Here is a 26,767-nt window from a genome sequence, read left to right on the forward strand (position 1 = left end):
AAGGAATTTTCAAAGGATCACCCAAAAGGTGAGGCTGTGTCACTATGTGGAACAGCTTCTTTCCATAAGCCTATGAGGGAGCCTAGAGCAACTACATTCATAATGTAGCTCTCGCAGTTACATTTCAGGTTAGGTGGAGTGAATCCTGGTCTTCGTGCGCAAGTGACATTTACTGTATTTCCTACAGCAAAAGTCCTTTAAATAACAAATGCACGTTTAGACTGGTTTTGATCTCCAAAAGCAAGATGAATCTAAAGACAAGCTTTTAGCTTTAGTTTTGTTTCTTCTTGTATTTCTAAGTTTAAAAGTAGGATTTTGGTCTTACTCTTTCCTTGGGTGATTATTTTAGAAATGTTTTTAGGACAAAACATCTAAGCTTGTGACTGTCACTTTTCTGAACTACTAAATATTTATAGATGTCTGTTGCTGGAATGTGGGCCTGGTTTAAGCCTCTTCATTTATTTTAGAGAACTTTGTGCACAGCAGACATGGGAATTAATTCAGCAAGTAAGCATGTGGACAAGTGTGGGAAGAGCTTTTGTGCTGCTCTTCTCTTCCAATTACATCAGTTGGTCTAATATAAGCTATTCCCTCTCCTTTCCCTTTCTTGTGTTCCTAAAACATCACCACCACCAGAGCAGCAGAGATACCCCAAAGTAACAGTCTCGGGATGTCTTTGACAGTTAGCAGGAGCCCTGTGGGATTCAGTAGGAGGTTTGTTTTGCAAGTTTGGGTGCAAATGATGGTGCTTAGCTCCTTGCGGAGGGAGCCTGTTGTTGCTTAGCAGTCCTTGTATGTTGCTGGGGGTTTAACCTGTCCTCTGAGCAGTGCCGGGATCTGCGGTGGCAGGGAGGAGGAGGCAGCCTTTCCCACCAGCACTGGCTGTTCCTGCAGGCCTCAGCCAGCTGGTTAAAGGCACCCAGCAGGGTACCTGGGGTTGCTTGGAGGACTGGGGGTGCCTGGAGTTGCCTAACCCCCCCATGGGATAACTACCCCAGATGACATTGCTGTGCAGGAGTCCCTGCCATGCTGCACACCCGAGACGTGGCTTTCCCCTTTGGAAGCGTGTACCCTTAGGGCAAAGCCAGGTCTCCTGTGGCACCGGCTGGGGGAAAAGTTTCCTGGCAGGCAGCTGGCAAGGCAGGACGTGGATGTGCTCACCGCCACACAGCCCCTGCTCGCTGCCTAGCAAGTGGCTGGGCAGGCTGCAGGGCTGTGGGCTGTCCTCCTGGCCCTGCCCGAGGGAGGTGAGCGCTTCCCCCGGCCGGGATGGGTGCCCTGCGGCCGGGGACAGCGCCGGGAAGGGCTGTGGCATGCTGGGCTCTGCTGATGTAACGGGCTCCCTGCGATTCCCATGCAGAGCTGGTTGGCTGAGAGCTGGCGGAGAGCCTCAGCTACGCCTCCAGCTCAGATGAGGTCATCCCTGCTATTTATTTATTTATATAGATAGATTTATTTATATTTTTTTTTTTTGGGGGGGGGGCTGCTCCACAAAGTCTGCGGTGCCTGAGCCCCTCGGGTCACGGCGGTGATGTGCACGGCGCCTCCCCCCCCCCAGTCCCCACTGCGCCCCTTCCCGGCACCATCGCACGCCCTGCTCTCTCCCTTTAAAGCGAGAGGAGGAGCGAAGGGAAGATGAAATTACCGCAGTGGATTTTATAATTGACTCTCGCATCCAGGTCGGAGGGGAGCTTTTGCTGGCAAGCCACTGCAGAGCCGCCCGGCCGCGTGAGACCCGCGTGAAGTACCCGCAGGACAGGAGAAACTCCGGCCCCCGCCACTGACAGAAGTGCAACTCCGGCCCTTCCCCGCCCTGCCCCGTGCCGACATGCAGCCAGCCATCGCCAGAGGCCGGGGCAGGACCCCCTACCCGGCAGCCAGCCGGAGCTGCCCGGCCCGGGACCAGCCGCTCCCGAAATAAGAGCGGGGAGCCCACCCGGAGCCCTACTCCCCGCGGCCCCGCCGCCAGCCGCCCGCCGCCTCAGGCGCAGCCGCCAGGTCAACCCGCCGGGCCGGGGGCGCCATGGCCCTGGCAGCACCCCGGCTGTGCCCCGGGGGCGGCCGGCCCCTTCCTCCGCTCCTTGCCACCGCCGAGCCCCGCGCCGGAGCCCCCCTGGCACAGCCTCTTCGCCGCGTCCTGCCGGGGGCTGAGAGCCCCCCTCCCCGGAGCGCCTGAGCCCCGGTTCCCCCCAGCGGGGCTCCCAGCGGATCTGCAGCCCTCAGCACGCCGAGCTGCCCAGAAGGACGCCGAGAGCTCAGCTCCCCCCCGGCTCCTGCTGCTACCCCCGGAGCCAGAGGAGGGCTCGTCCCTGGGGCTGGAGGCTTCTCTGTGGGATTCACACCCCCGGCCGGTGGCCGTGCAGCAACCTACAGACCCCCGGGGGGCCAGCTGCAGAGTTAGAAGGAAACCCGGTGTCCGTCACGCTGTGGAGAGGTGAAATAAACCCGGTACAACCAGCACCACCAGCCCAAGCCTTCCTGCCTTCTTGCAACCAACTTTACCCCGCACCCCCCAGCCGTGAGATTTCCCTCCTTTCCTCCTCCCTCCGCTCTCCTTCCCTGGGAGGCTGCAGGATGAGGCTCTTCCTTCTGCCTGCCTCAGGGTGAAGGCGTACCCTGGGGGCAGCACCGCACATCTGGCAGGGACTTGAGAGGTTTTCACCCAGCCTCCGCTGCAACCAACAATGGCCAATGAACCGGTGATCCTCAATGTCTATGATATGGTGAGTGCGAAGCAGTTCGGGCTGTGGGAGCAGAGGGATGGGGAGGGAGCTTGTGCTCGGAGGCAGGCATTGCACGAAGAGGAGCCAAGCACAGATCCCCAGGGAGGGGGATGTCCACCCTCCTCCAGCAGCCTCCTCATCTGAATATGCCATGTTCTGGCTGTCAGAGATGACGCTGACCACGGTTGTTTATTTTTTTTTCTCCAATATGTTCAGCACATTGTGGCAGATTACAGGTAAAACCGTGCTGGATTTTCTGCAGGATTTTTCGGGAGCAGCAGTGGGTGAGGGGAGGACTTTTTAATTTCCAGTGTCCCAGTTAAGAAAGATGTGATCACCTCTCTCTAGGAGCCAGTCGTCATTTAATTTTGAGTGATCAAGGACTGCCAGGCTGTGAGGAAGGGATCAGGATATCATCCAGGGATGAGAAAACATCTGTAGAATTATATTAAGGATGTGGTTTCTAGGCTAATAATCTGGATCAGTCCCTCGTATACATGAGATAGTAGTTAATCATTGTCTCTGAAGGTTAATTGGAACAGCAGGAGTAAGAAGCAGTCTGAACTGATGAAGTTTCAGCACAGGGAGGAGCACAGGGACATGCTGCTTGGGAATGTTTCCTGGAAGTTCATAGCGAAGCAAGTTGCTTCCCTTGCCCTCCTTCTGCAAGGGGCAATGTCAGTGGAAACTCCCTGGGCTAACAAACAGATGATCTCTGAATCCCATCCTTGGGACAAGCCCCCAGAAAGAAGAAGGCTTGGCACAACCTGTTTGCTCTCTGGCCCAGCGCAAGTTTGGGATAGACGTGTTAAGGTGAGGAACATTTTGATGGCAATGTACATCCTCTCCCGCATTTATGAGCTAGTGATTAAAAAAAATAAAAAAGTTGTCAAATCTTACAAAGAATTGAGTGAACTTTACTGGGGAAAATATAACTTTATGTGGCCCATGTCCTGACTGGCTCTATACATCCAGCTATCCAGCTCCGTACTTTTAAGATTATGGCATACTTTTGCTTTTTGTCATCAAAGGGTGACAGCTTTCAATAGGAAGGCCGCAGAGTAATGTAGGTTTCCCTGTTGGGAAAACCCAGTGAATAGCCACCAAAGGGTGGGCTCTAGTAAATGCCAAACCTCTTCTCATCACAAAGATAAAGTGATCTTTTGTTGGCTGAAAAAGGTAGGTTATTTCCTGAGGGAAGAGGGGGTGGTAAGGACTCTTCAGGTAGGACTGTCTATGTTGAAGGACAGTCTGGAAAGCACAAGAATAGCTTGAAGCTGCCTCTTCTGGAGCTAGTATTGGCAAAAGTGACCAACTGGGTGTAAACTCCTTCCCTAGACTTTGGTCTTGAGTGTTTAATGGTCAATTGCTTGGCAGCCTGAACTGCGAGCTTCCCCAAGCAGTTCTTCAAGCAATAGGTCTGGTAACCCAAGCAGCTGGTGGCTAGATTGTGGTAACAGGAGGCTGACATTGCACACGTACACACAGGAGTTCCTAGCTAATAATTTGAAGAAGGTAAAGGGGTTGTGTTGCTCATTTTTTTTCCACTTTGTTCTGCTGCTGGCTGTGGTCTGTACTTTCCTCTCAGTCACTATTGAGCTGTCTCAAATCAGTTAGTATTTTGGTACCGAGCTGAAGGGATCTGGACAGACTTGGTCTTTGCCTTCTCTTTAATGTCATTGACATCAAAGATGATGCCCAAAGGAAGCTGTGGAGAAGGGACTTGCTGTTCATGGTCACTGTGTGTTGAGATGGACACCCAGACACAGTGAACTGAATCAAGGTCATCAGTTTAATTCAGACTGAGTAATTTTTGTGTCCCAGCAAGCCACACAAACCTTCCTGTGTCAGTACTAACTCCATGGGTTAACCACAAGTTAATGCTCTGTACATAGAAACCATTCTATTTTCATATAGCATCTGTTTGACTACCACTGAGTCACCTCCAGTTCAAATCCTACATTATGATTATTGAGGCTACATGCTTTTCCATTGCTGCTATGATTTTAACACCACGGAGTTTGGAATGCAGCCATGCAAAATCTGCACTTTGTTACACTGTGGTGGGGAATTGCGGGGGAACTGGGAAATGAGCACATTTGCTTGAATGACTGTTGGAAAACTAGTCTCAAAGAAAAAAAAAAAAAAAGACAGCTGGGGATAACAATTAACTGGATGTAAAGCTCTGCTTTCCTGACAAGGAACATGACCCCTGTATGGCATCTGGAAGCACTTACACTGCAGGAAAGCTTACCCTTAGGGCAGAAGTTCAATTATGGGCTTTGTGCAGCTATGAAATACCCATTCTGTGTAGTCTTGTGTATTCAAAGATTGTAGCCATTTATCCTTTTACCCATTGGATATGTACCATGCTTCTTTTAGGGAAAAAAAAAAAAAGCTTATGCTTAATGAGGTGTTTAGCACAAACAGCTAAAACAGGTAGATCTATTTATTAGACTTATTTTCTTCAGCGTAAAAGAATTGAGCAAAAATCACTTGTATTCCAAGTGTTCAGAATATCTTCATTGAAAGCAATTTCCCTAACCCCCAGCATGCAGAGTGATTATATCCTGTTTTATCTGTTGCTAAAGAGCTTCTACACACCAGTACGCACTTGCAAAAAAGACCGGGAGGGAGAGCTTTGCTGCTCAACAAGGATATTTTAAAGAGTATGCATGATGCTGAAGTCTGATGCAAGCTCTAAATGTGAATACAGAATAACAACACGGATCAGAGGCTTGATTGTGGATGAGTCTCTCCCAATCTGAATCTCTCTCTTGCATGGACTTAACCTAAGCCAACAGCTGTTTGGAGACCTGCAGGAAATAACTCTCTCTGTAACATCTATGACAGAGTTTGCTCCAATCAGTCAGTTATCACTTTACTTTTGGAAAGATAAATCAATTTCCTCTTCATAACTTGCTGATCCCTTTCCTCCAAACCCCCTTAATAAGCTGTTCGTCATGGATGAGATCTTGCTTAGATCACAGGGTTGATTTTCTTCAGTCAGGATCTCATTCTGTTTCCTTATTGCTTTAATTCTTTCTGTCTTACTTTGGAATAGTTAACTACATCATTGTAACGTTAATGAATGTCACTTCCTGAAATCTGACATAAGAGTGACTGCAAATATTGCCTAGGTTTAAAGCTTTAACAAGCTAGCTAAACACATTCAACTAAAAATAGTCAGTTTGGCAGAGATTCAAGCTGGGGGCTCCCATCATGTTTTCAGCTTATTGCAAAGCACATTCATGCTATTAAATTAGAAGAAAAAATATTTACATTGTTGCTGTCCCTTTTTTATTGTAGGTATAGTTGTCCTGAATTTCCACTGTCTTTGCAGCTGATAACATACAAAGCTATCATCTTGATCTGCTGGTATTTTTACTTGTACTTTATGCTGGTGAAAACAAGCCCCTGAGATGATCCTTCTCCCACCTGTATCCCATGGATTCCAGTGACATTGCTGATCATCCTCTCTGGAGTGATGGGAGTTAAATAACATTCAGGTCACTGTAGGTACGCTAGCTCTGAGATTTCTCCCAATGACATCTAACTTAAGAGAGGTAGCAAAAAATGTAATTCCTTAAAATGGCTTTCCCAAACTCTTTTAGTTCTTTGTGTCCTTTATGTCATTTGCCCTCTAAAGGGCTGATGGGCCATGGCTGATAGCAAAGGGTGGCCCTGAAGATGACAGGTTGGGGTCTCTCTTGCTTCACTGATTAGTGGATGACAGTGTCATTTTGTGTTTGTGGTATTACTGCTTGCAGCCTGTGCTGAAGCAGGGGTGGCATTTTGGCCAGCGGTTGTAAAACTATGGTCATGTGTGTTGTTTCCAGGAATTCTGGAAACCTGAATCTCACCACTGATTTTTATCAGTGTGGTGGAACTGAGCATCCTGGGAGGCTGCATCAGCACAGAAGGAGGCATTTCTAGGGAGGGAGGGAGGTGTTTGTACACACTCACTGGGAGAGAAATCTCTACATGTCACCAGGGTAGTGGACAGAAGGAAGTGCAGTGCAGCAAGCACTGTAGTTACTGTAGCTCCTCTCTCTTTTATATACTTGTGTGTTCATGTTCAAGGGCCCAAAATTTCAACAATCAGCCACAGAAATCACGAGTGTCTGTCTTCACTACTAAGGTACGCTCCAAAGCTCCTTGCATTTTGCAAGCTGTCACTTAGTTCATTGTGACCTGATGAGCCCAGAGGGGGAAGTTACATTGAGTTCACTGTGACCACAGGATTGGCACCCTGTGGTGGTGGAAAAGCAGCCACCCCATTCTCTGCAAACGTCAAACGAGCTGTGGCTCTGAACGGTGACAGTGTGGTTGACCTCCACTGTCCTCTCTCTGGTGGTGACACCACAGTATCTCAGCAGGGCCCAGTGTGCTGTAACAAGTCCGTCCTTCATGGGAGAGGAGAAGTAGTTTCAGCTGGGCCACCAGGAAACACAGCCTGTGCTCCTCATGGCCAGGCAGCAGAAGCTGATCACAGCCTGGGGGTGGCTCAGGTGAGGAGAAAAGCTTCAAAGAGCTTGTTTCTGACTTTATAAATACCTTTGGTGTGGAGCTGGGCTTAGGGATCAAGGTCTGGCAGCAGGATGTTGCCTCAAGGTGGGGAGCTGCATGGAGCACTCTGGCTTTCTTCTCAGCCCCGGAGCAGAGGTAGGATTTTCAGGTGAGCACGTTGTGGTGGGGAAACCTGCTTGTGGTATTCTGCAGCAGGCCCTGGCACAGGGTGAGGGTTGGGTGTTGTTTATTTTATGTGCTCTGAGAAGAAGCTTGTCAGAGAGTCTCTTAGTAGAGAGGAGAGGCCAGTGATCAGTGAGGAAAGATGTAAAGCTAGAGGGTCTGTATGGCCACAGTATAAACACACAATACTTCAGTGCTTTAAGCTAATTTTTCTGTCACAGAATAATATTATGGAGATAAGAGCTTCTTTTCTTCCTGCTATTTTTGGCTTTCTGCTTGAACGAGCATTGCTTGCATCTGATTTGGAGATGGTGACGTGTATACAGGATTGAAAACCAGTGCAACCTTACCATTCTAGCATCCCTTTTTGGCTTCCTATGCAGGTGGAACAGGCAGAGTGAGTCTCCTGACCACTGTAATTATGTGCTTTGAGGCTGAAGGAATTAGAGGTTCTTTGTTCCTCTAGCTTCAGTACATAAGGAGTCTTTGAATCTGCTTTAGAAGCTGCAGCAAGGATTGCAAGCAAAACACTTGATTCTCTGGAGCAAATGTTTTAAGCACTGACTAGCTCATGGAACGCTTTATTATCTCTCTATTTGGAGGGAAGAGTGAGTCTAGTTACTCAGAAAAATGTCAACATGTTTGTGATTACTGCAAGTAGAGGTCTCGGATGCTCTCAGCTCACTTAGTCAGAAGGGAGAGGTGAGAAATCCTATTGCAGGTGGTGGTCCCCCTTCTGCACTATTCAGGAGTTGTTTGTGAGCTGCTATGTATAGAGAAATACTGCATCACCTGACTGCCTTTGGTATTCCAGGAAGCCAAATGGAAAGCAAAAGGACTCTTTCATCAACTAGCTTGATAGCTGCGGAGATTCCTGCTGGGATGAGCTGAAGTGCTGCTTTACGTCGGTACAGCAACTTGTGGTCTTGAAAGATGAAGTGATAGAGAGTCAGTGGGATCTCTTCTTTTTCTTTTCTCTTTTATATGTTGGCCAAACAATATATTTAACAAATGGAAAACAAAATGCAAAATTGCTTTTGGGAGTTTTTAATTAAATTCTGGCATCTCCTAATATATTTCAAAAAATAGTTGTTCTGAAACAAAATCCCCACCTCTTAAAACACATTAAATGAAATGTTTTGACTCTTCCTAAAAATGTTTGCCAATCATCTCTCGCCAGAACTATTTGCCAAATCTGAATCACTTCATTTCTCAAAAACACACTGTTCACTGAAGTTTTCCATATTCTTGGAAAAGGTTGGTAGGTGTACGATATCCTTATTTGTTCTGTGACCGCTTGCAAAGCTTGTAAGAATCTCATGAATAAGCCCTGGCTGAGGAAGATCTCTGGTATCTTATCTACTTCACAGGCTTCTTAGAGGATTAGATTAAAGGTAGATCCTTAAATTGCTGAGTGACAAGGGGAAGATTATGGTCTTGGGATTTTACTTTGTCACTAGCTCTTTAATTTACACAGAACCTCACTCTGCTGCCTTCAGACCATATCCCGTACAGCATGCTGTGTAACAAAACAGACTGGTGAGATAGCAGTTGCCTGGTGTCTCGTAGTGGGTTTCCCCACAGTGTTGTAACATGTCCTACATAAGTGCTGAACTGCTTCTTTCTTTGAGCAACTGAACTTGCTGCTAGTCACAGGCAGTAGTGGGAAGGGAGGGCTGTTAGATATCAAATGCTTGTTTTCTCTGTCTTCCTGGAGCTTTTAATTGGCTGCCTGTTGGCTTCTTGGTGAGATTGTTAAACTATGCTCATGCTGCGTAGGTCTTGGAGTCATAGTAAGTCAAGTGGAAAAAAAGGTCCCACTGCAAAATCTGTGATGGTAATACACTATTGTTATATGTTATGTGTTATTACATGTTGTTATGGATCCAGAGAAATCTCTGAGGAAAACGCTTGGTTAGAAGCCAGAGAGACTGGGTAGTCCACTCCTGCAAATGAGGGGAAGTAGGATAGTAGAGCAAGTTGCTCTACTAGGATGTCAGCAGAGTCCTTAGCCCAAGGTATGAGAGGGCTATCCATGGCTTCACTTCTCTTGGATGCAACATCTCCCAGTGTAAGCGTTTCTGGCTTTAAAAATAAATAAATAGGGTGTTATGGCAAATCTACAAGCAGAACATCCAAATTTTCAAATAAATCAAAGCTAGGCTTTGTTTCTGCTTCTTTTCTCCGAGTCTGCATCAATTCAATTGTAGTGACATCAGGCTGGCCGCAGGCAGACCAGTCAGAGCGGGGTTGCTGCCTGAGCGCAGGAGCGAAGGGAAGAGGAAAGCAGGTCAGTGATGCAGAGCCCTGTGGTGTAGTCAGTGCCTGAGTCAAGCCCGTGGGAAAATGATGAAATGAAACTAGACGTCCCTTCTTTCTTGCATCTTTGGAGAGAGGAAATCAATTGGAGGAAGAAGAGATAAAGCAGCTAATACACTGAGCTGCAGCTGAGTCCATTAGTTCAAGAAGCAGCAATCGGGATATGGCATCTGATCTAACCCAATTAAGAAGCTACAGAGTAAGTGGCATGGCCTGGGTTAATAAGCCCAGCGATGAAATGTGCCCATTTATGCATAATAAATGTTTTTTTGTTGTCTTAGCAACAGCCTGGAGATGCATTTATCCGTCAGGAACAGTCTGGTTTGATGTTGTCAGGGTGACAAGCCGGCTACCTGTCCGCGTTGCTGCTCATCTTCTCTAGCACTTCTCTAGCTGACTACTCTAAGCTCGGGCATGAGATGTTTGATGATCTCCATCTCCCGACTGTGCCTCTTGACTGTACACAGAGCATTGCTCTTTCCAGCTACAGTGTTCACCCTGTCAGCAGCTTGTTGAACTGGTGCTCTGCTGCCCCGTGGGACGACTTGAACTGGCTCAACCGGAGCACCGCGGGAATTCACACTTCTGTGAGTGCCACGTGTGCTAGGAAAGCTGCTCCACAACACGCTCTCCTTCACATCAGCATCAGTAAATACATGAAACCTTTATGAGTGAGGAGAACTAAGGAAAGGCTAACATGGTGCGATAAATGCATGAGCTCTGCTTCTGGAGAAAAGCCTCACAGGTCCCTTGTTAACCCAGCAGTGCTCGTGTTGGCTCCTCCAGGTGCTAACCTGACCTAGTGCCTCTAAAGGGCTCAGTGCAAGGCAGCCTGAATTCCTGGAGAGGCAGGAGGTGGCTTGTTTATGGTCAGGATTGCAGATATACATCCAGGTTCTCAAAGCAAGGTCAGTTCTAACTTCACAGAAAACTTATGTTGCTCCTGGGACTTATTCTTTAAGCTCATCTACAAGCAAAGTCACAACCCACTGACCTGTCTCTGAGCGTGGCTCTGGGAGAAATGGTGGTTTACTCTTGAAGCTGTGTGGAAGCTGGCTTCCAGTGAATTTTCTGTGGTGTTTTTGGAGCTCCCCCCAACACCGAGGCAGGCTCCTTGTAGACTGTGACACTTCTGGCAGCAAGATTTAGCCTATGGCTCAGTAGGCTGTCAAGGTCACTTAGTTTATTATTATTTTTTCAGATCGATCTTAGTACTGATAAAAGTTGATGGATTGACAGTACTGAAGACTGTCACTCTTAACCAGAAAGATCCACGCTGGCTGTAGCAAAGCAGACCCTTCTGCATTTTGTCTCTGCTTTGTAGGTCTGAGGCGCTCTGGTGCCATGGCTCAGCTGGCCATCAAACCTCTTAGCAAGGCAGCCCACGGGGACCACTTCTACATGCAAGGGGGCTTCTGTGGAGAGCTGAGCACCAGTGATAGAAACAAAGCCACTACGTTGGAAGAGCTGTCGGATCCATTTCTGAGCGTGGTGGTAGGCAGGTATATGCTTGTGCATTGGTGAGATGGACTGAATTTAAATGGGCGCCCTAGGACTGCAGGCTGCTTTGGTGGCCTGGGTTGCCCTTATTCTGTGTTTCAGCCTCTGTTGTTCCTGTCATTGTGCCAAGATGACGTAGCTGAAGCTGGGGAGGGAGGCAGAGATCGATCAATATGCTAAATCTGTGTTTCTGCTGGGGAAGAAGAGAAGCAAAATTCACAACGCTGGTGAATCTTTCTCTTGCAAACTGACTCAAATTCCTTTGGGGTAAAAAAAAATTTGATGCTGTTCTAGGTAAACACTGAATGTTCTTGTATGAGAGGTCTAGAGGAGTGAAAACATTTCTGTTACTTCAGAGCTTTATCTAACAAGTACATGAATCAGTGAGATTTCTCATCCCAGAGCAAAACATGAGGCCATGTTCTAAGAGTGGAAAATTGTCTTAATTGGTAAGTTAGTTTTTCAGCTTTGAACATTAAGGTGTCTGGAAAAGCAATGATAAGGATAAGAGAAATGCCGTGATTTACAATTGATCTTTGATAGACAGGGATGCTTATCCACATAAACAAGTGCCAGGTGCTAGAAATGCTTCCAGCATTTCAGCCTGTTTAGTAAGTGCCTTCATCATGTGGGTCAGCACACAGGTCAGCGGCTGTGTGACTGCTGATGGATGCACATCTCCGGGAGATGGAGGACCTGGCACCGTGAAAGCTCTGTTGATAACATGCTTTGCTGAACCTTCAGCCCTGGATCTGTTACTCTGCTTTACCTATAGCCTTACTTAAATCAGCAAGGAACTACAGCCCCTTTGGTGATCTCTTCAGTATCTTCTAGTGATTTGTAGTGGATATTGATGCACAGACATCGGGGCCATTTTTGGGTATCCATCTGATGTCTGGCTTCCTCTCCATAAAGGTCCAGGTCTCCTTCCCCATAGATCCTGTTTCATAGCTATCAGCTTGTAGAGATGGCTGGAGTATCCTGTGGTTTTGCAGATGGCAATGACGTGCCCAGAGGTTCTGACACGAGCACTGTGCGTGTGTGTGGGGACGATCAGTGGTATTTCTGCACTTGACTTCTACCACCCAGAGTGCTGATTCATTGAGAGTGACAGAGACCTGGATAAAATCCCTGAGGGACTCAAACAACTGCCCTTTCATGCAAGTCTGCTGTAGAGGCTTACAGCAGGATGCTCTGGATCTGGTTGTTCTGGGCCTTTTATGTCAAAGCACTTAATTTTTGATTGGAAACATCCACTTGCCTACAAAGAGTGGGTCCTGGCTGTTCCAGGAGGGTGTCCAACTTCCCCTCGCACAGACTGAGGAGGCTAGAAAGTTGGTCTGTCCTCTCCTGGACAAGTGTCTGGACTCCTCATTGTCAGATACAAGAAAGCACTTCTTCCTGGTAAATAGAAGTCTGCCTTGCTCTTCTTTCCTCCTATTGCTCTGCTTCCATTCAGGGCATTTTTAGACAGATGTCAGGCAATACTGGATGTTTCCAAACCTGCAGAGACCAGAGCTGGAAGTACGTATCCCAAGCTGAAATCCACCCACTGGCTTTAGCCGATCTGTCTCCAGTTCTAACATCGTTGTTCTTGATTGCAGTGTCATTTGCTATGCCCTTGTTCACTCTAATTTTTATGGCTGCTCATTATCCAAGGCAGCTGGCTATCTTCTCCTTGGCAGATCTCTGGAACGTGGAACCGACCTATTCTGCTGCTGGAGCGCCGTGCCTTTTGTGCTTGCTGCTGTGAGGATACTGGGGACAAATGCTTTGACGAATGGGTTTTACTGAACCAAACCAGAACAGAGTAATTCCAGCGTAAGCCAAGCAGAAACAGAACAGAGAGAGGCAAAAAGAATGGGTCCACTCCAAGCTGAGGTCTTCACGGGGGAAGCACTGTGAAACTTACCATTTTTGTATAGGTCTCATGAGCATGAGAGCTGTGGCTTGTCAAGAGCAAAAGGCTCTTTGAAGATAAACAAATGCAGACCACGTGGACCCATGCAAATTCTGCTCGTTTTTACTGTCTGGGCCAAATCCTGACTCTCCCCTTGGGCAGAGTGCTGCTGGCAGGAGACACCGCATCGTGGTAGCTAGAGGCATGGCAAAGCCCAGCCAAGCAGGCAGGACACTCCTGGGGGGGAGGGAGGACAGAAGGGCATCTGTCCCAGCACCTCGTTAATTGCACTGGGGACACGTCCCTCTGACCTTGCAGCACTGCTGGATGTCCCCTTCTGTCCCTTGTATTCAGGCAGAGCTCAGGAGGGAGCATTTCTTCTGGGAGCTGAATCAGGAGGCAAGAGAAAAGGGGGCTGGAGAGGAAGATGCTCCTTATGCTTCTTTCTCTCACAGCATTTCTTCTTCAACACCCTGTATCCAAACAACACTCGAACTTTTTCAGCATCCTTTACAACTCCCCCTATTTCTGAGAGGCAGGAAGCAGGCTGGAATAAAACTGGCCTCTTCCAAACCCTTCCCTGCAGTGAAGTTACGCTAGGAGGCTAGCATGTCTATCTGTGTCTTTTTAAGTGCCGTTTGTTACATGGCATGTTATTGAAATGCTCCAAGGATTCCCTTTGTAATGTGTAATTACTGTGAGATATGCAGCTCAGTTCCTATTGCAGCTGTTGTTTTGGATAATCTTGATACAGTTAAAGCTGTTGCTGGATCAAACACGTTTATGCAGATAGAAATTTTTAAAGTTGTTGTAAAGAACAATTTAATAGTCTCTAACACATCAGGTGCTTAAAAATCCTGTACTTGGTGCATCTGAACTGAACTTGAATTCTGCTTCTCACACCCACAGGACTTTGAAGCACATTTCCAGCTGTCTGTTACCTCTCCTGAGGTCTCAGAGGTGTCTCATTAAAGCTGATGTTAAAGCCTATTAAATACACGAATGCAGCTTCTGAGGATGCATCTCATTTAGGTGAGTTGTCACCAGGAATTGGCAGGGATCCTTGCTGCTCTGATCCCCCAGTGACTAGGGTAGCAAAAGCTACCTCGAGAAGCACAGGATAATACCTTCTTATGTGTTGGGAGACAAAAGGAAAAGCATCTGGATAAGGCTGCTGGCGTCCTAGGGGCACACCAACCTTGTCACCTCGCCTTGCTGGCTCCCCTCCCTCCTCCTGCAAAGTGCAGCCTCAGCTCACGGAGCCTGCAGATGGGAGGCATCTGTCCTTGAGCTCTGTGTCTCCAGCCAGTTAATTATTAATCATCACAATATCCCTTGTGTCGAGCTTCTGAACTGCCCGTGAAGCATGGAGAACCATTTTATCAGTCGAGTCAGGAAGGTTTCGGTGCCCTGCCACTCATTATTTGTGAAGTTGTTGTTTTCTTAGGGACTGTAAGCACTCAGGAATGGACGAAGCCACCCAGAAGTGGTGACCATCTCAGCTGAGCCCCACACCAGATGCCCTGGTGCTACCAGAAATATGCGAGCAGGGGCAATGCAGGTAGGAACAGGGAGACCAGAAGAGTTACGCTTGTGTCCTGGATCCTGCAGCAGTCCTGGTGCTGTTCCACTGGGTGTGTTTGGAAGTGTAATGCTCCTGCAGCATAGGTATTTTGTCTTTTATGGTCCCCTAGTAGGACAAGCACTTAAATGTTTATCTCCCTTGAAAGGCACCTGAATGTCTCTTAAATCCCTAGGGGGCACAACTAATCGCCTGTCTCTGAGATGTGCTGCTGCTTATCATTGCTCTAGAAACAGCAGGGTGTGTGAGCACACGTGGGGCTCTGGGACTTGCCTGCTGTCTGTGTGCAGGTAGTTGGCTAGCCCAAAAGAGAGGGGCTGAACAGAGACAGACCGGAGAGCACTGGTCTGAGAGAAGGAGGATTATCGCTTGGCCTGCATCAAGATGTAAGGCATTTCTCAGTGTTGGGAGTATTCAGGTGTGAAAACCTGACCCCCAGCTCCTTCTAGCTGGAAATATTGGATAGGGAGTGACACCAGTAGTTTATTTCTGTTTTAATTTTGATGACACATAGAAGCAGATCTGAAAACAAGCCCACATCCTGACTTTCCATTCATTCATAGGGCAGTTTTTGCAAACTTGTTTCTTTCTGCCTGTCTGCAGAAGAAGCGTTTTAAATAATGTCATAGCTCCAGGATCACCCAAATAAAACAAAGGTCCTGTTGTCTGGTCCTGAGCAGCATGGCACAAGGCACCTTTCCTAAACTCTCCTGAAGCCTTCAGCTGGTGCTAGTCTTAGTGATAGCTCTACCTAAATGCTGCCAGCATCTGAGCTCTTTGCAAAAGTGTTTTGGAGCACTCTGAGATTTCCCTCTGGTAAGAGCATGTATCTAACAAGTTCCTTAAGCTGACAAGTGAAGGCAATGTTATACTTTCCTGCCATCATTTGAAATCCTACTGTATGAATTCTTGCGTGATGCAACTGAGCAGACCTATTAAAATGTGTGCCCTAACCTCTGCTCTTTACTGCCCCTGGGATGGGAGTGGGGCTCAGGTGCTCTGGGTCCTCCAGGTTCTCCCGGCCTTCCTTCTAGCCCAGGATGCCTTCAAGCAGAATGGAAGAAATGACGGCGGGCCTCGCAGGAAGCCTTTTTTCCTCTCAGTAAATTGATGATGGATGGTCACTAATCAGCATAGATAAGGTTGAGTTCACTCATCTTTCATTCTCTCCTAAGATAGCGTGATAGTAGGAGACCAACTCGTATTTATGTGTAATAATAGATGGGGAGAGATGTTTTTTCCTCCTTTCAGTTCAAACATAACATCATGTTCAATGACACCACAATGTTTTTGTGAAAAGTACAAGTGCTTTGAACATGTGGGAATCAAAAGCTCTAAATAGACTGTGTAATGCTGCCAATGAAGCATGTCCTTGGACCCTCGCCGAGAACAACCAAACCTTCTTTTTGAGTAAAGCACTGGATTTTGAGAAAGAGAAACACGGAAACCATAGTCCTAGTCCCCCCCTCAGTCGTACTTCTAGCAAGGCACTTGAATATTTCTGTCTTCTGTTGTCTCACCTGTACAAAGTGCTCTCGTTGGGGTGGGTGGAGAGGCTTGTGGGGTGCTGGAGGGGTTACAGCCCTAAGCACTGCTTGGTGTCTGAGGTGTAACTGCTTGGGGTGGGCTGAAGGAAGGGGGGAGAGCAGCAGGGTGCCTGGGGGAGCAGCCCTGTGTCCTGTAGCCTCGCTGTGTCTAGGTGGGCACGCTCCCTGTTGCAGCCCTGCTGCTGCTGTCCCTGGGCTCTGTGTGGGTGGGGAGGTCTCCTCGCTCCCTTCTCCCTGCCTGGGGAGGTCCTTTGAGCAGTCAGCCCGTGCACCTGCCCCTGGCCTTGCTTTTACTGGCCTTTGACCGCATGTGGCACATGAACTATTTCGAGGCAGCTGCTAATTCTGTCATTAGCACCCCGACTTCCTAGGAGAAAACTGCTGGCTTTGTGACAGCTGAAATCTGATTCAGAGGGAGCATTTCACTTTAGCACGTACAAAAGCAATGGGAGGGTGAGGTAAGGGGGAGGGAAAGGCAGTGCAGAGTTTGCAATTCGTTTAATCCCGACAGGAAAGCCCCAGCAACGCAAGATGACGGTGTGCGAATCACAGAGGGACTGAGGGTGCAGAAGCAGTGGGTAAGAAAATAATGCCATGCGAGGGGGCCGTGTGCCCTGCATCTTGCCAAGATGCATTAGCTCACAGAGAGCAGCGCTCTGCTCCGGGGGCTGCTGCAGATACTTGCCAGCTTAAAGCGAATTTGAATCCCTCTGTGTTGTGCTGCCGTGGCAGGCACTAACAGAAGGGTACTCGAGAGATCTGCTTAGCCTTTTCAACCCCAGCACGTGATCCTTGCTCGGCCTTCTCTTGTGTACGTCCCAGCACTTCCCCGGAGAAGGAGAAAGCTGTTGTTCTCATCCTGCAGCCGAGGAGCTGGCATGCAGCGAGACCGGCTCGGCTCATCCTTAGGTGTCTCGTCGCTGTGCTGTCTCTTGGGTTTTCATTTGGAGTTATGTTTGTGAGACTGTTCTTCCTCTTGCCCAGCTGTGGCTGCTGAAAGTACTCCAATTTTTTTATTTTTTTTAAGGACTGTGACGGATGTCTCTAAGCAAAGCATTTTACTGGGGCTTTCCAGTTTACCTGTGCTCTCCTTTGATGGAGTTCAAATAATTTCCAGCCGTGGAGGGCCTGTGGGTCAGAAGCACTCTTCCCGTATTCATTCTTCTTGAAATGAAAGCTCTCTGTTGCTATTATGATTTCCAATTTGAAAGAGAACTCCTAGGATTTCGTGTCATACCGTGACACCAACAGGATCAGAGATGGCTCTTCCCAAACCAATTATCTTCCAGAACAGCTCTGGTAATATAATTCAAGAGGCTTTCTGAGAAAGATGTTACTTAATAAGCAGGGGTAGATGAGCCGGAGCTAGAAGAATTAATGCCCTGCTTGTTTCCTGTGCCTCTGTACAAGCCTTGGACTGCAGAGATGGGGAAGAAACAGTCAGTCCTGGTTTTGCCCCAAGGCTAGGCAACAGGATTTGCTTGTATGTCCATCTACCCAAATTCATCCTCTGCTTTACAAGTGCTAAAGAATAAATTGGGCCAGCCTGAAGGCATGTTGCTGGCCAGTTTATACGGATTATCACTTAGCTTGATGGCTACTGGGTTTGAAAGTTGTCTTATGTTTTCTCTGAGACTTGTCAAAACAGAATGCTGCTTGGGGGATTGGAGTGGGGTTATGTTACACACCGGGGTTACTGGAGGGGGTATGGGTAGACACTATGCACGTACATGCTCTGGGGACAGCTTGACAGGCAGCAGGCTTTTGGAAAGGACTCGTTCAGCAAAGGAGAGGAGAAAGCATCTGTCAGTAAGTAGATGGATAAAGATGCTCTGTGCTGCTCTTAAGAGGCACCAATCATCGTTATAACTCTGACAGGTGGCAATGGGGCAGGGAGGGGAGGAAGAGATTGAGGGAACTGTGTGGGTGGTGGAGAAATTAATCCTAATGAATTGGAAGAGCAAATCCACAGTGGGCAGAAAGATTTGGATTTCTGCCCTGCTGGATATGGATAAACACAAGAGAATCCCTTTTGCACGCAAGAGCTAATTGGGCAATTACCGTGTAATCTCAAAACCTTTGCTTAAACTGTATCCTGGCTATCAAAGAGTGAGACGGATTCTCTTCCAGTGGCTCATAAGGCTTGCCCAGAGTCTTTCGGATAGGAATTTGAAATAGGTCTCCTCTTCCTCTTTCTCTTGGGAAATAAAACTCTGCTCCTTTTTAAAATCAGTGTTACGATGGGAGAACTCGTTTTCGGGAGGCTTGCTTCCTTTTAATGTTTTCACACAGAAGAGAGCACATGAACATAAGAACGGCCAAACTGGCTCAGGCCAAGGGTCCCTCTAGTCCAATATTATTGTTCTTCCCTCAGCGTCTGCCTGTGGCCACTGCTACTTATTGGTGAAAAGCATTTGCTATCCCCTGCCCTGAAATGACTTTTGCTGGCTTCCTGTGATGGGTCTTGTATCTGTCAGTGAATAATTAATTCCTACCTACGTTTTTTTGTGCCACCTGCAGGACTAAAGCATATCCCTCTGTCTCATGATCAGTTACATCATTAAAGACTTTTTCTGAAGAATGTAATCAAAAACATTTTAGAAATTAAAGTTAGATATGTCAGTAAGATTACTGATTTTTCCAAAGAATACCAGGAGGTGGATATCACAGGACCTACCCCTACAGAAGTCATGTTGATCCTTATCCAAAGGATCATGTTTATTGAACTACCAATTAATGTTGTTCTTTATTATAGCTTCTGTTGGTTAATTCAGTCCGGATGTCCAGCTTGCAGACTTGTAATTCCCTGTTTCTCGTGTGGACCTTGTTTTTAAAGATTGGCAGTACAGTTGCTACCTCTGGGTGTTTGGGTCCAAAAGACATTTTCCACGAGAGGTTGCCCAAAGGAATTACTAGCACAACTATTCTGTTCTTGTGCTTCCTCCGTTGCGTGTGTGTTGTTCTGGCCCTGGGATTCTTCACGGCTGATTCCTCCCGTTCTGTCATAAACTCATCCACATCAACTTGAAACAGAGCCTCTTATGATTTCCTCGCTCTTCCTACTCCTTCTACAAAAATAAAAGTGGGAGGTTCAGGCATGGGACACTCAACAGTTTTCCTTTGGTGGAAACAAGAAGGCTCTGCTGCAAAGATTTTATTTAGTTTCTCTGCAATAAACATGTCAGGTCTGAGTTCTCCTTTTACAGCATTGCTATCACTTGGCCCTACAGACTTTCCTTTTCTGACGTGTTGAAGGAAGGATTGATGGAATAGCTAGATGTCACTGGAGGGGCTATTCTTACCCTTTTCAGGTCTGTCTAGAAGTCTAAAGTGACAATGTCTTTATCTGCTGTTGGAAGCCCACGCTCAGAGATGATTTGGACAAGGAGCGATCCTTAAGAGAGCTCTGTTGGATATTTTGATGTTTTCTCACCCCTATTTCGTGGATTTGTGCTGTCTAAATCTTTTATGTGATTGTACTTGATCAAAAACCTGAGTGCTACAATGGCAAATGATTCCACGTTCCGTAGAATGCATTTGGATGCTCCCAAAAGCTTGGGTGGTATTGGGACTTCCAAGCTCACTGCTGACCCCTGCTTGCTTCAGCCATCTTCCAAAGGCTCACTTGTGGTATGAGTGTGGTATTCTCCATCCGATCTCTCTGAACACAGTTGGTATTCTTTCTCTTGGAGAGTGTTTTTCTTCAGAGTTGGCACCAATGCAGTGATTCAGCCCTGGGCTGGTCTCACGTGCATCCTTTGTCTGTTGCTACCTGATCAGACATGATGAAGAGCCCATGCCTTGCTACGACTGAGATGGAAGGGAAAGCAAAGAAGATGCTTGCAAACCCAACTGCCCAAACCCCACTGGTGTTGGAGTGAGGTAATAACCATGGCTGTAAGGCTGCCCAAAATAGAAATGCAGCTGATGTCACTTTTTTTTCTTCCCAAAGAGGGGAAGATGATGCATTGATGGCTGGTGTGTATATATATATATCCAGCACTGTTTTCATGCTTGGTTACCCAGAAACTGCTGCTGCTGGAGGGTAGAAAACCAAGCTGTGTACTTTTTCTTGTGGCTCACAGTGTACAAACACACCAGTACATCTTTGAGGATGAAGTAAGCTGGGAGAGAGTTAAGAAAACCGCTGTTTTTGTAGTTTCCTTGCTGACAGAGGCTGACCTTTTTGCAGGCTAAGTATTGACACAGCACAAGCATTTCCAGAGATTCACAGCACTCCTGTGCAAGTGGCCACATTGTGGAGAAGGTTAGGAGAAAATTGTTCCCCTAAGGAGATTTCTCAAGGACAAATACATAGTGCTGCTCCTTTGGTGCAATACTGGGCCTGATTCTGGGTTTTATTATTAAAATGTATGTGAAAAGAGGTTGATTGTGAGTCTAGCCGTGGCTGGCTTTGAACATGCTCTTAGGCATGTTTTCTTCATGCTAGTGGAGCCCCTCATAAAAAACAGAGTTAAAATGTTGCTGTTCTCTAATGCTTCGCTGTATAGGTGCAGACTGTATGTATGTTTGCACGTGTGGTGCATGAGTGAATATGTACTGTTTCTTGTGTAAGTTTAATCTATATTCTCATGTGGAATGAGTTAGCACTCTCCTGCTTACAGCATGCTGGTACCTGCCTTCTGCTGCGAAGGAACTACTTGTGATAGTGACTGAGGCCCGGCCATGAACTGGAATTCCAGTGTATTTCATGAAGCCACTGTAGGAATCAGAACAAGAGAGTTCTGGCTCCAAAGAGATTGCAAGCTGCTTGTCAGCTAGGTCTGGCTGCATGCAAACAGGGACTGGTTTGTAACCCCACCTGCTACCGTAACTGCTAGCAAGAAGAGAAGTCTCAGATGCAAACATTTCTGTGGTCATAGTGTCTGGTCAGATAAAATTTTATTCCCACTGTGACATTTTCTACTGATATTTTTGGTGTCTTTCACTGGAAGACAGGCTGAGCAGTATTTTGAGGTGTTAAAGGGAAGCACGGTAGAAGGAATTGTATAAATGATACCAAACTTACACTTCTTAGAGCAAACGAAAGTTTACCATAAGATGAAATACAGCAGCTGGGCTGCTGATCTTATTTGTTTGATGAATCTGTTTACCTCTTGCATGCATCCATCTAACTCAGGAGAAGGCAGATATATGGAGTGGGAACTGAATGGTCTCAGATCTATCCATTCATCACTTTCATGACTCTCATTCCTGGAGTGTCCAGATACTTCCCTGCAATATAGAATAAATATCTTTCTTTTCTCTTGGTCTGCAGGATAATTAGCTTAACTTATAGATTTATGGCCACTCGCAGTCCCCAGCTTGCATGAGTGAACTTAAAGAAAAGCAAAGTGGAAGAAATGAGACCCACATCTGTCATGCAAACCCCTTCATCTCTTGTGGGAGCCATGCCTGCACCTAGATGAGGTCCAGCTGTATGGAGTTCTGCTCGTGTTCTCCTGCCTTACTGTCTGAGCATTGCACAGAGCCAGTGGACCACTTTAGAAAGAGCGCAGTATTTTTTCAGGTCTCTGTCTCTCTGGGCAGCATTTTTGGGTGAGCACGGAACTTGACTTATGGGTTTAGTGTCCTACTATTAAGAGCATGGGCTCTTATTTTTGGCACTAATTGAAATGGGAGTGTGCTTGGAGTGTTCTTCCTCGCTCCTAGAAATGAGTTAGCTAGCTTTTGAGAAAAGTGGTGGCCTGTTGTCAGCTAGGACTAAGTGTGCATGTCTTTTTTTTTTTTTTTTCTTGCAACACTTCTCTAGGCATCTAGAAGGTTCTTGAAAGGACTAAACCAGAGGGATAATTTAATCTGAGAGCAGATGTCTTTGATGCTAGAGGATGTTGTGTGCTAGATGAGGCATTTATAGTGTTTACCTCTTTCTCCTATGGTAGCCTGGCCACAGTTCAGACTAGCTGTCTACCCTGCATGCAGGAGAATTTTTTGGCAGGCCTCTCAGGGAGCTGGCAGATGGTACCATTTGCATGCTGTGGTACAGATACATAACCATTTCCCTTTTAACTCAAATAAATAGGAGCCGAGATGCAGTTGCGGTATCTAATGGACTTTTATAGAGACAAAAACAAAGCTGGGGGGTAGAGGATATTTTTGGTGAAACTTATTATACATGGCAAATTCTTTTCCTTGATCTTTCTGAAGTATTTCCTTATTGCACCCTTCCCCTTCAGTCCCTGATCTCCTGGGTACGTGGCAGACATGGAGACTCAATAAGGTGCACATCCATTGAGAAACCAGCTTGCTGAAGCCCTGAGGTCGTCTCAGGTCTAGTTTTAGGCACATGCAATACACAGGGGACTAGCACGGAAATTGTGTTTTGGCACAAGTCTAAAATGATTACTGTGCCCAGCAGATGGGAGTTACTTAGGGCAGCCTGAATGATATCCCAACGCTGGTCTCATGCATGCTGTGTTGGTTTTGAGGTGGAGGGTAGGGTAGGTTTAATGTTTTCCCAACGGAGCTGCACATGTGGCATGGTTGTGCCTGTCCCTGTGCATGGGGTGTGTGACTCTCATGAGAAGCAAGCAGAGGTTATCCCATTGAAGGGCTACACAAATACCCACCCTGTAATCTGAAATTATTTTCACCCAAAACAGTGTCTCCATATTGCTGAATGCTGATGACTTGCTGCCAGGCTCTGCTGCTAACCGTACTCTCAGTCTTTCAGTAATGGATGGCCACTAAATGATGCCAGATCTGCATGTCCAGTGCTGCTTGTTGAAGTGGGAATCCTGGAAAGAAAAATAAATCCCTCATACCCCCCAAACAAACAGGAGTACAGCATGTTGCACTGGAGTCATTAAGGTACTCCCACAGCTTTCCAAACCTTTCCCAGCCATCATAGCATGCTGCACGTGTTAATCATTCTGTTGCATCCTCATATGGGGGATAAAGTATCCTTAGAGCTGTTTGTCAGCATCCAATAGCTGAGTGTCACCCACTAAAAATTATCCCTCAGACTTCCTGCACTATTTGTGGTTGGTACTGTTCTCAGCCATTTTAAACAGTGCTAAAATCAGCCAGTGTGGAAGCCCTTTGATCACGGGTTATAAAGGACTTTATCTGAACTTTCCCCAATCAGTTTTTCTATCAGTTCTGTGCTTTGAAGAAGATAATTCTTCCAAAAACCAGTTTGGCATTGGGCTAGGTTCCAGGGCAACCCACTTTTTTTTAGACAGTTTGCTTCTCAAGGGACTGTGCCTTGCTCTACTCCTTTATTATCTTCAGACCAGCAAAAACTGGACTTTTGAGGGAAGGTGTATTTGAATCCCCATGGTGCAGCAGCATTTCATCATTGCTGTAGTTAAATTCCTTGGCTTCTGCTTTATCCCTTAAATTGTAATATGGAAACATCACTGCAACGATGTAATATCAGTAATTGTGCTGGAACAGCAGAATGTGTGTGTGTATGACTGGCAAAAATGCACCAATATCCCTTTTTCTTGTAGGAAAACATAATGCAGAGAGACGAGGCGCAGTGTGAAACTGGCACTGTTTTTGAAGAGTTTTCCAGGACAGGACAAAGCGCTGTAGGAAAAAAGGACAAGGCACAAGCTGAGGGAATCTGTGTTTCCCAGCATTTTCCTAAGCTAAGCTGGTTAGAAACACTGCCAGCTAGGCATGGCCCCTGGAACCTCTCCAGGAAAAATCTCAGCTCACATTGTGAAAGGGTTTCCCCCGTCCATGCTGGAGAACAGATTCCCTTCTCAGAAGCTCCAAGATAAATATTGATTTTTGCAATAGCAAACTAATGTCAATGGCACCCAGCCAATTTCTGTCGCAGGCACAGCAAGGTATTTTGAGCACGTGCCACTGAAGCCAGCATGAATATAGCTTCCTTAGGTGCAAACAGCCCCCACCCCACTTATTTTTCCTGATGCTGCTGCTGTTGGCTCCCAGGACAGGTACAAATGTTCTTGGCAAGTGAGAAGGAGACAGGGAGTGAGTCTGTGTGATGTGTAAGCACTGGACTTGATTTTTGGCCTTACATGGGACTTGCACAGAGAGGAGATCTGGAGATGTGTTTTTCATATGGTTACAGTATTGCCTGTGGAAATCCAGATTTGCTGGTGGGTAGGCTCAGCTCCTGGTTGTGAAGTGCTTCTGTTGCCGTTTTGAACTCTGGGGTGAGGTCTGCAGCCATGGACTTCCAGCAGCAAACAATCAGCGCTGGGAAGGAGAGGGGATCCTTATCTCTGTGGGAATTGTCTGAGAATGGAGCCCATCTGTTTCAACTGCAGTGGAGCAGGACAGTCCATTCAGGTTGCTGATGCTGTTGGCGTGAGCCACTTCAGGGTAAATAGGAATCTGAAGAATTTGAAGGGTCAGTTTTGAATTTGAACGTGGTACCTTCCTGATGAAATTCTAGTTTTGACCTGGTCCAAAGGAAGTCTGTTGTATGCCCATAGCAAAGCAGGGAAAGTGAACCTCATGTGTCCTTGTTTCCCATCTACCTCTGGGACTGTCCCTGTGGTCCATCACTGGTTAGTCTATAGGTGTTTGAATGCACTTCCCTCTTATTTGAAGCCAAAATATTTTTCATATTTTCTTTTCTTTTTATTTCGGTTGCACTTTTTTTTTTTTTCTGCTGAAGACATCAGTATTTGTTTAATGAATTTGTCTGCTAAGCCTGCAGATTCATTTGAAGTCGTCTTCTGTCTCCCTTAGGTCTCTCTCCGCACAACGGGTTGAAAGCAGGATGCTGTTGTGGTCTGTACTAACGGGATGGTACAGAAGGGCTGCTTATTCCCCTGCCTGTGATGTTCTTGGTCCTTTGGTGACATCAAAGGAGACTTCGTGTCCCTTTGTGATGGCTGTACCTACTAGGACTTCGTTGTTACCTCAGCCTTCCCAAGTAGTTATCAATGCAGGAACTTGGCAAAAGCCAAAGTTGTTTTACCTAGTTCCTTATTCTTTCTTGGTGTGGAGAGAGTAGATGTTGTCCCCACCTTGTATGGCTAGGAGACTGTTGTCCTTGGTGAAAATATTAATAAATTGAGTTGTAATGCAGAAAAGAGTGTTGTCATTAAGAGATTTGACTGCTAAGGCTAGAACTCCTTCAGAGATGGCTAAAGCTGGAAAAAAAAAAAAATACAGCTGAAACTTTTAAAAAGCTTCTTCCAACTTCTTTCATTCAGTTTGTCAGATAAAGTGCAAGCTCTTCAATAGGCTATAGTGCCTTTGGCAAACGAAGCCACTTCGATCTCCCTTTTCAGAAGAGGAGATGCTGTAGATCAGCTTCACTCCTTTCAATTTTAACAAACCCTGTGATAATCATGTAGATCCCTATTTTATTTGTTTATTTTTTTTTGGTGGGCAATATAGAAGCATTGTTGGATTGTTTGAGCTATCTTGAACTCATCTCTGCTCCTGATCCACTGCATAGTCAAAGCACAAGCTGTATTCTGGTATTTTTTCCCCCTACTTCTAAAATGAAGAATGCTTTCATATTCCTCACAAATGCTGTGAAGCTTAAAAATTCAATGCTTTTAAAGTATTTTGAAATCCTAGGAAGAACTGCAAAATAGAGATGTAGAAGTGTTGTTGAGTCACCTGTCCTAAGAGTGAGCATAATGATAACAAAGAAGCCCACCTTTGAGTAAATCTTTAAATTTATAGGAAGTGTATAACTCAATAGCTGCTTTCTCCACCGTGCCTATCTTTGGCCTCTGGTTTCCAGAGCAGCAGTTCCTGAGTGTTCTTCCCCTCTAGTGTTAAGTCAGAGAGGCTCTTTCTTCTCTGAGGGGGTAGGCAAACATCCAGATGATGATAAACCGGCAGATTGCTTCTTTGATTCCTGGGCTGCTTTTTCTTTCTCTCTTTCTCTTGTGCTCCACACATCCATATTCCTGTTCCTCCCACCTCCCTTCTTTTTTAATCCTTTCATGTCTACAAATATGTCTAAATCTGAATCAAGCTTACTACCTAATGCCTTCTACTAGGTAGTTTTTCACCCCACCACTGTTACACCTCAGTGCAGTGTGCCTTCAGAGGGCAGTACTTAAGGGAATGTTCCTGCCAAAATGAAGTTGAAAGTGACCTGTGTGCAGATGATTTTAATTGTCATGGTCATATCTTCGACAACAGGGGCTTTACCATTGGTCTGTTACATCCCATCTCTACAGAATGGTTGTAGCTTGGCATTTGGGTGATGCTTCTCCATTCTCTACGACATCTGACTAACTAGGTATGGTCTGGAGAGAAGGCGGACTGATCCTGGCAGGTGAGCAAGGATGATGTGAAATGAAGATGACTTTGTTGGTCTGGATCACTGGGGAAGTCTTAAGTAACTTGTTGGAGTTACTGGAAGAAACACCATTCAGGAAGAAGGGCAGACTCTCCATTTCCCCCCAGAAATGGATCCCTCCCCCATGTTAGTGAGATGAGCAGACTTTTCTTCATAGGTATTAACTTTCTCTCCCGAAGACTTTGGCTGAATTGGATCCTACTGAACAATACTTTATTCCTGAACTAGTTA

At 46.4% G+C, this 26,767-nt stretch overlaps 1 protein-coding gene across 5 annotated transcripts in view; it reads left to right on the forward strand.

The window, feature by feature from the left end:
- Positions 1–1,474: 1,474 nt before the first annotated feature.
- Positions 1,475–26,767, forward strand: part of LOC137857505 (deubiquitinase DESI2-like) — a 53,571-nt gene continuing 28,278 nt past the window's right edge. Inside the window, exon 1 of one of the 5 annotated variants that reach the window (XM_068684118.1) lies at positions 1,475–2,723. Coding sequence is in view for 4 of the 5 variants with exons in the window: in XM_068684117.1 (XP_068540218.1) it covers positions 10,154–10,321 (168 nt within the window). In the remaining variant the exon portion in view is untranslated. Of the gene's footprint in view, positions 2,724–7,246; positions 7,389–10,138; positions 10,322–14,505; positions 14,696–26,767 lie in introns of those variants that run through there. The other 4 variants (XM_068684119.1, XM_068684121.1, XM_068684117.1 and 1 more) reach the window with 4 other exon arrangements.

This window comes from Anas acuta, chromosome 5 (genome assembly GCF_963932015.1).
Source record: "Anas acuta chromosome 5, bAnaAcu1.1, whole genome shotgun sequence".
NCBI lineage: Eukaryota > Metazoa > Chordata > Aves > Anseriformes > Anatidae > Anas > Anas acuta.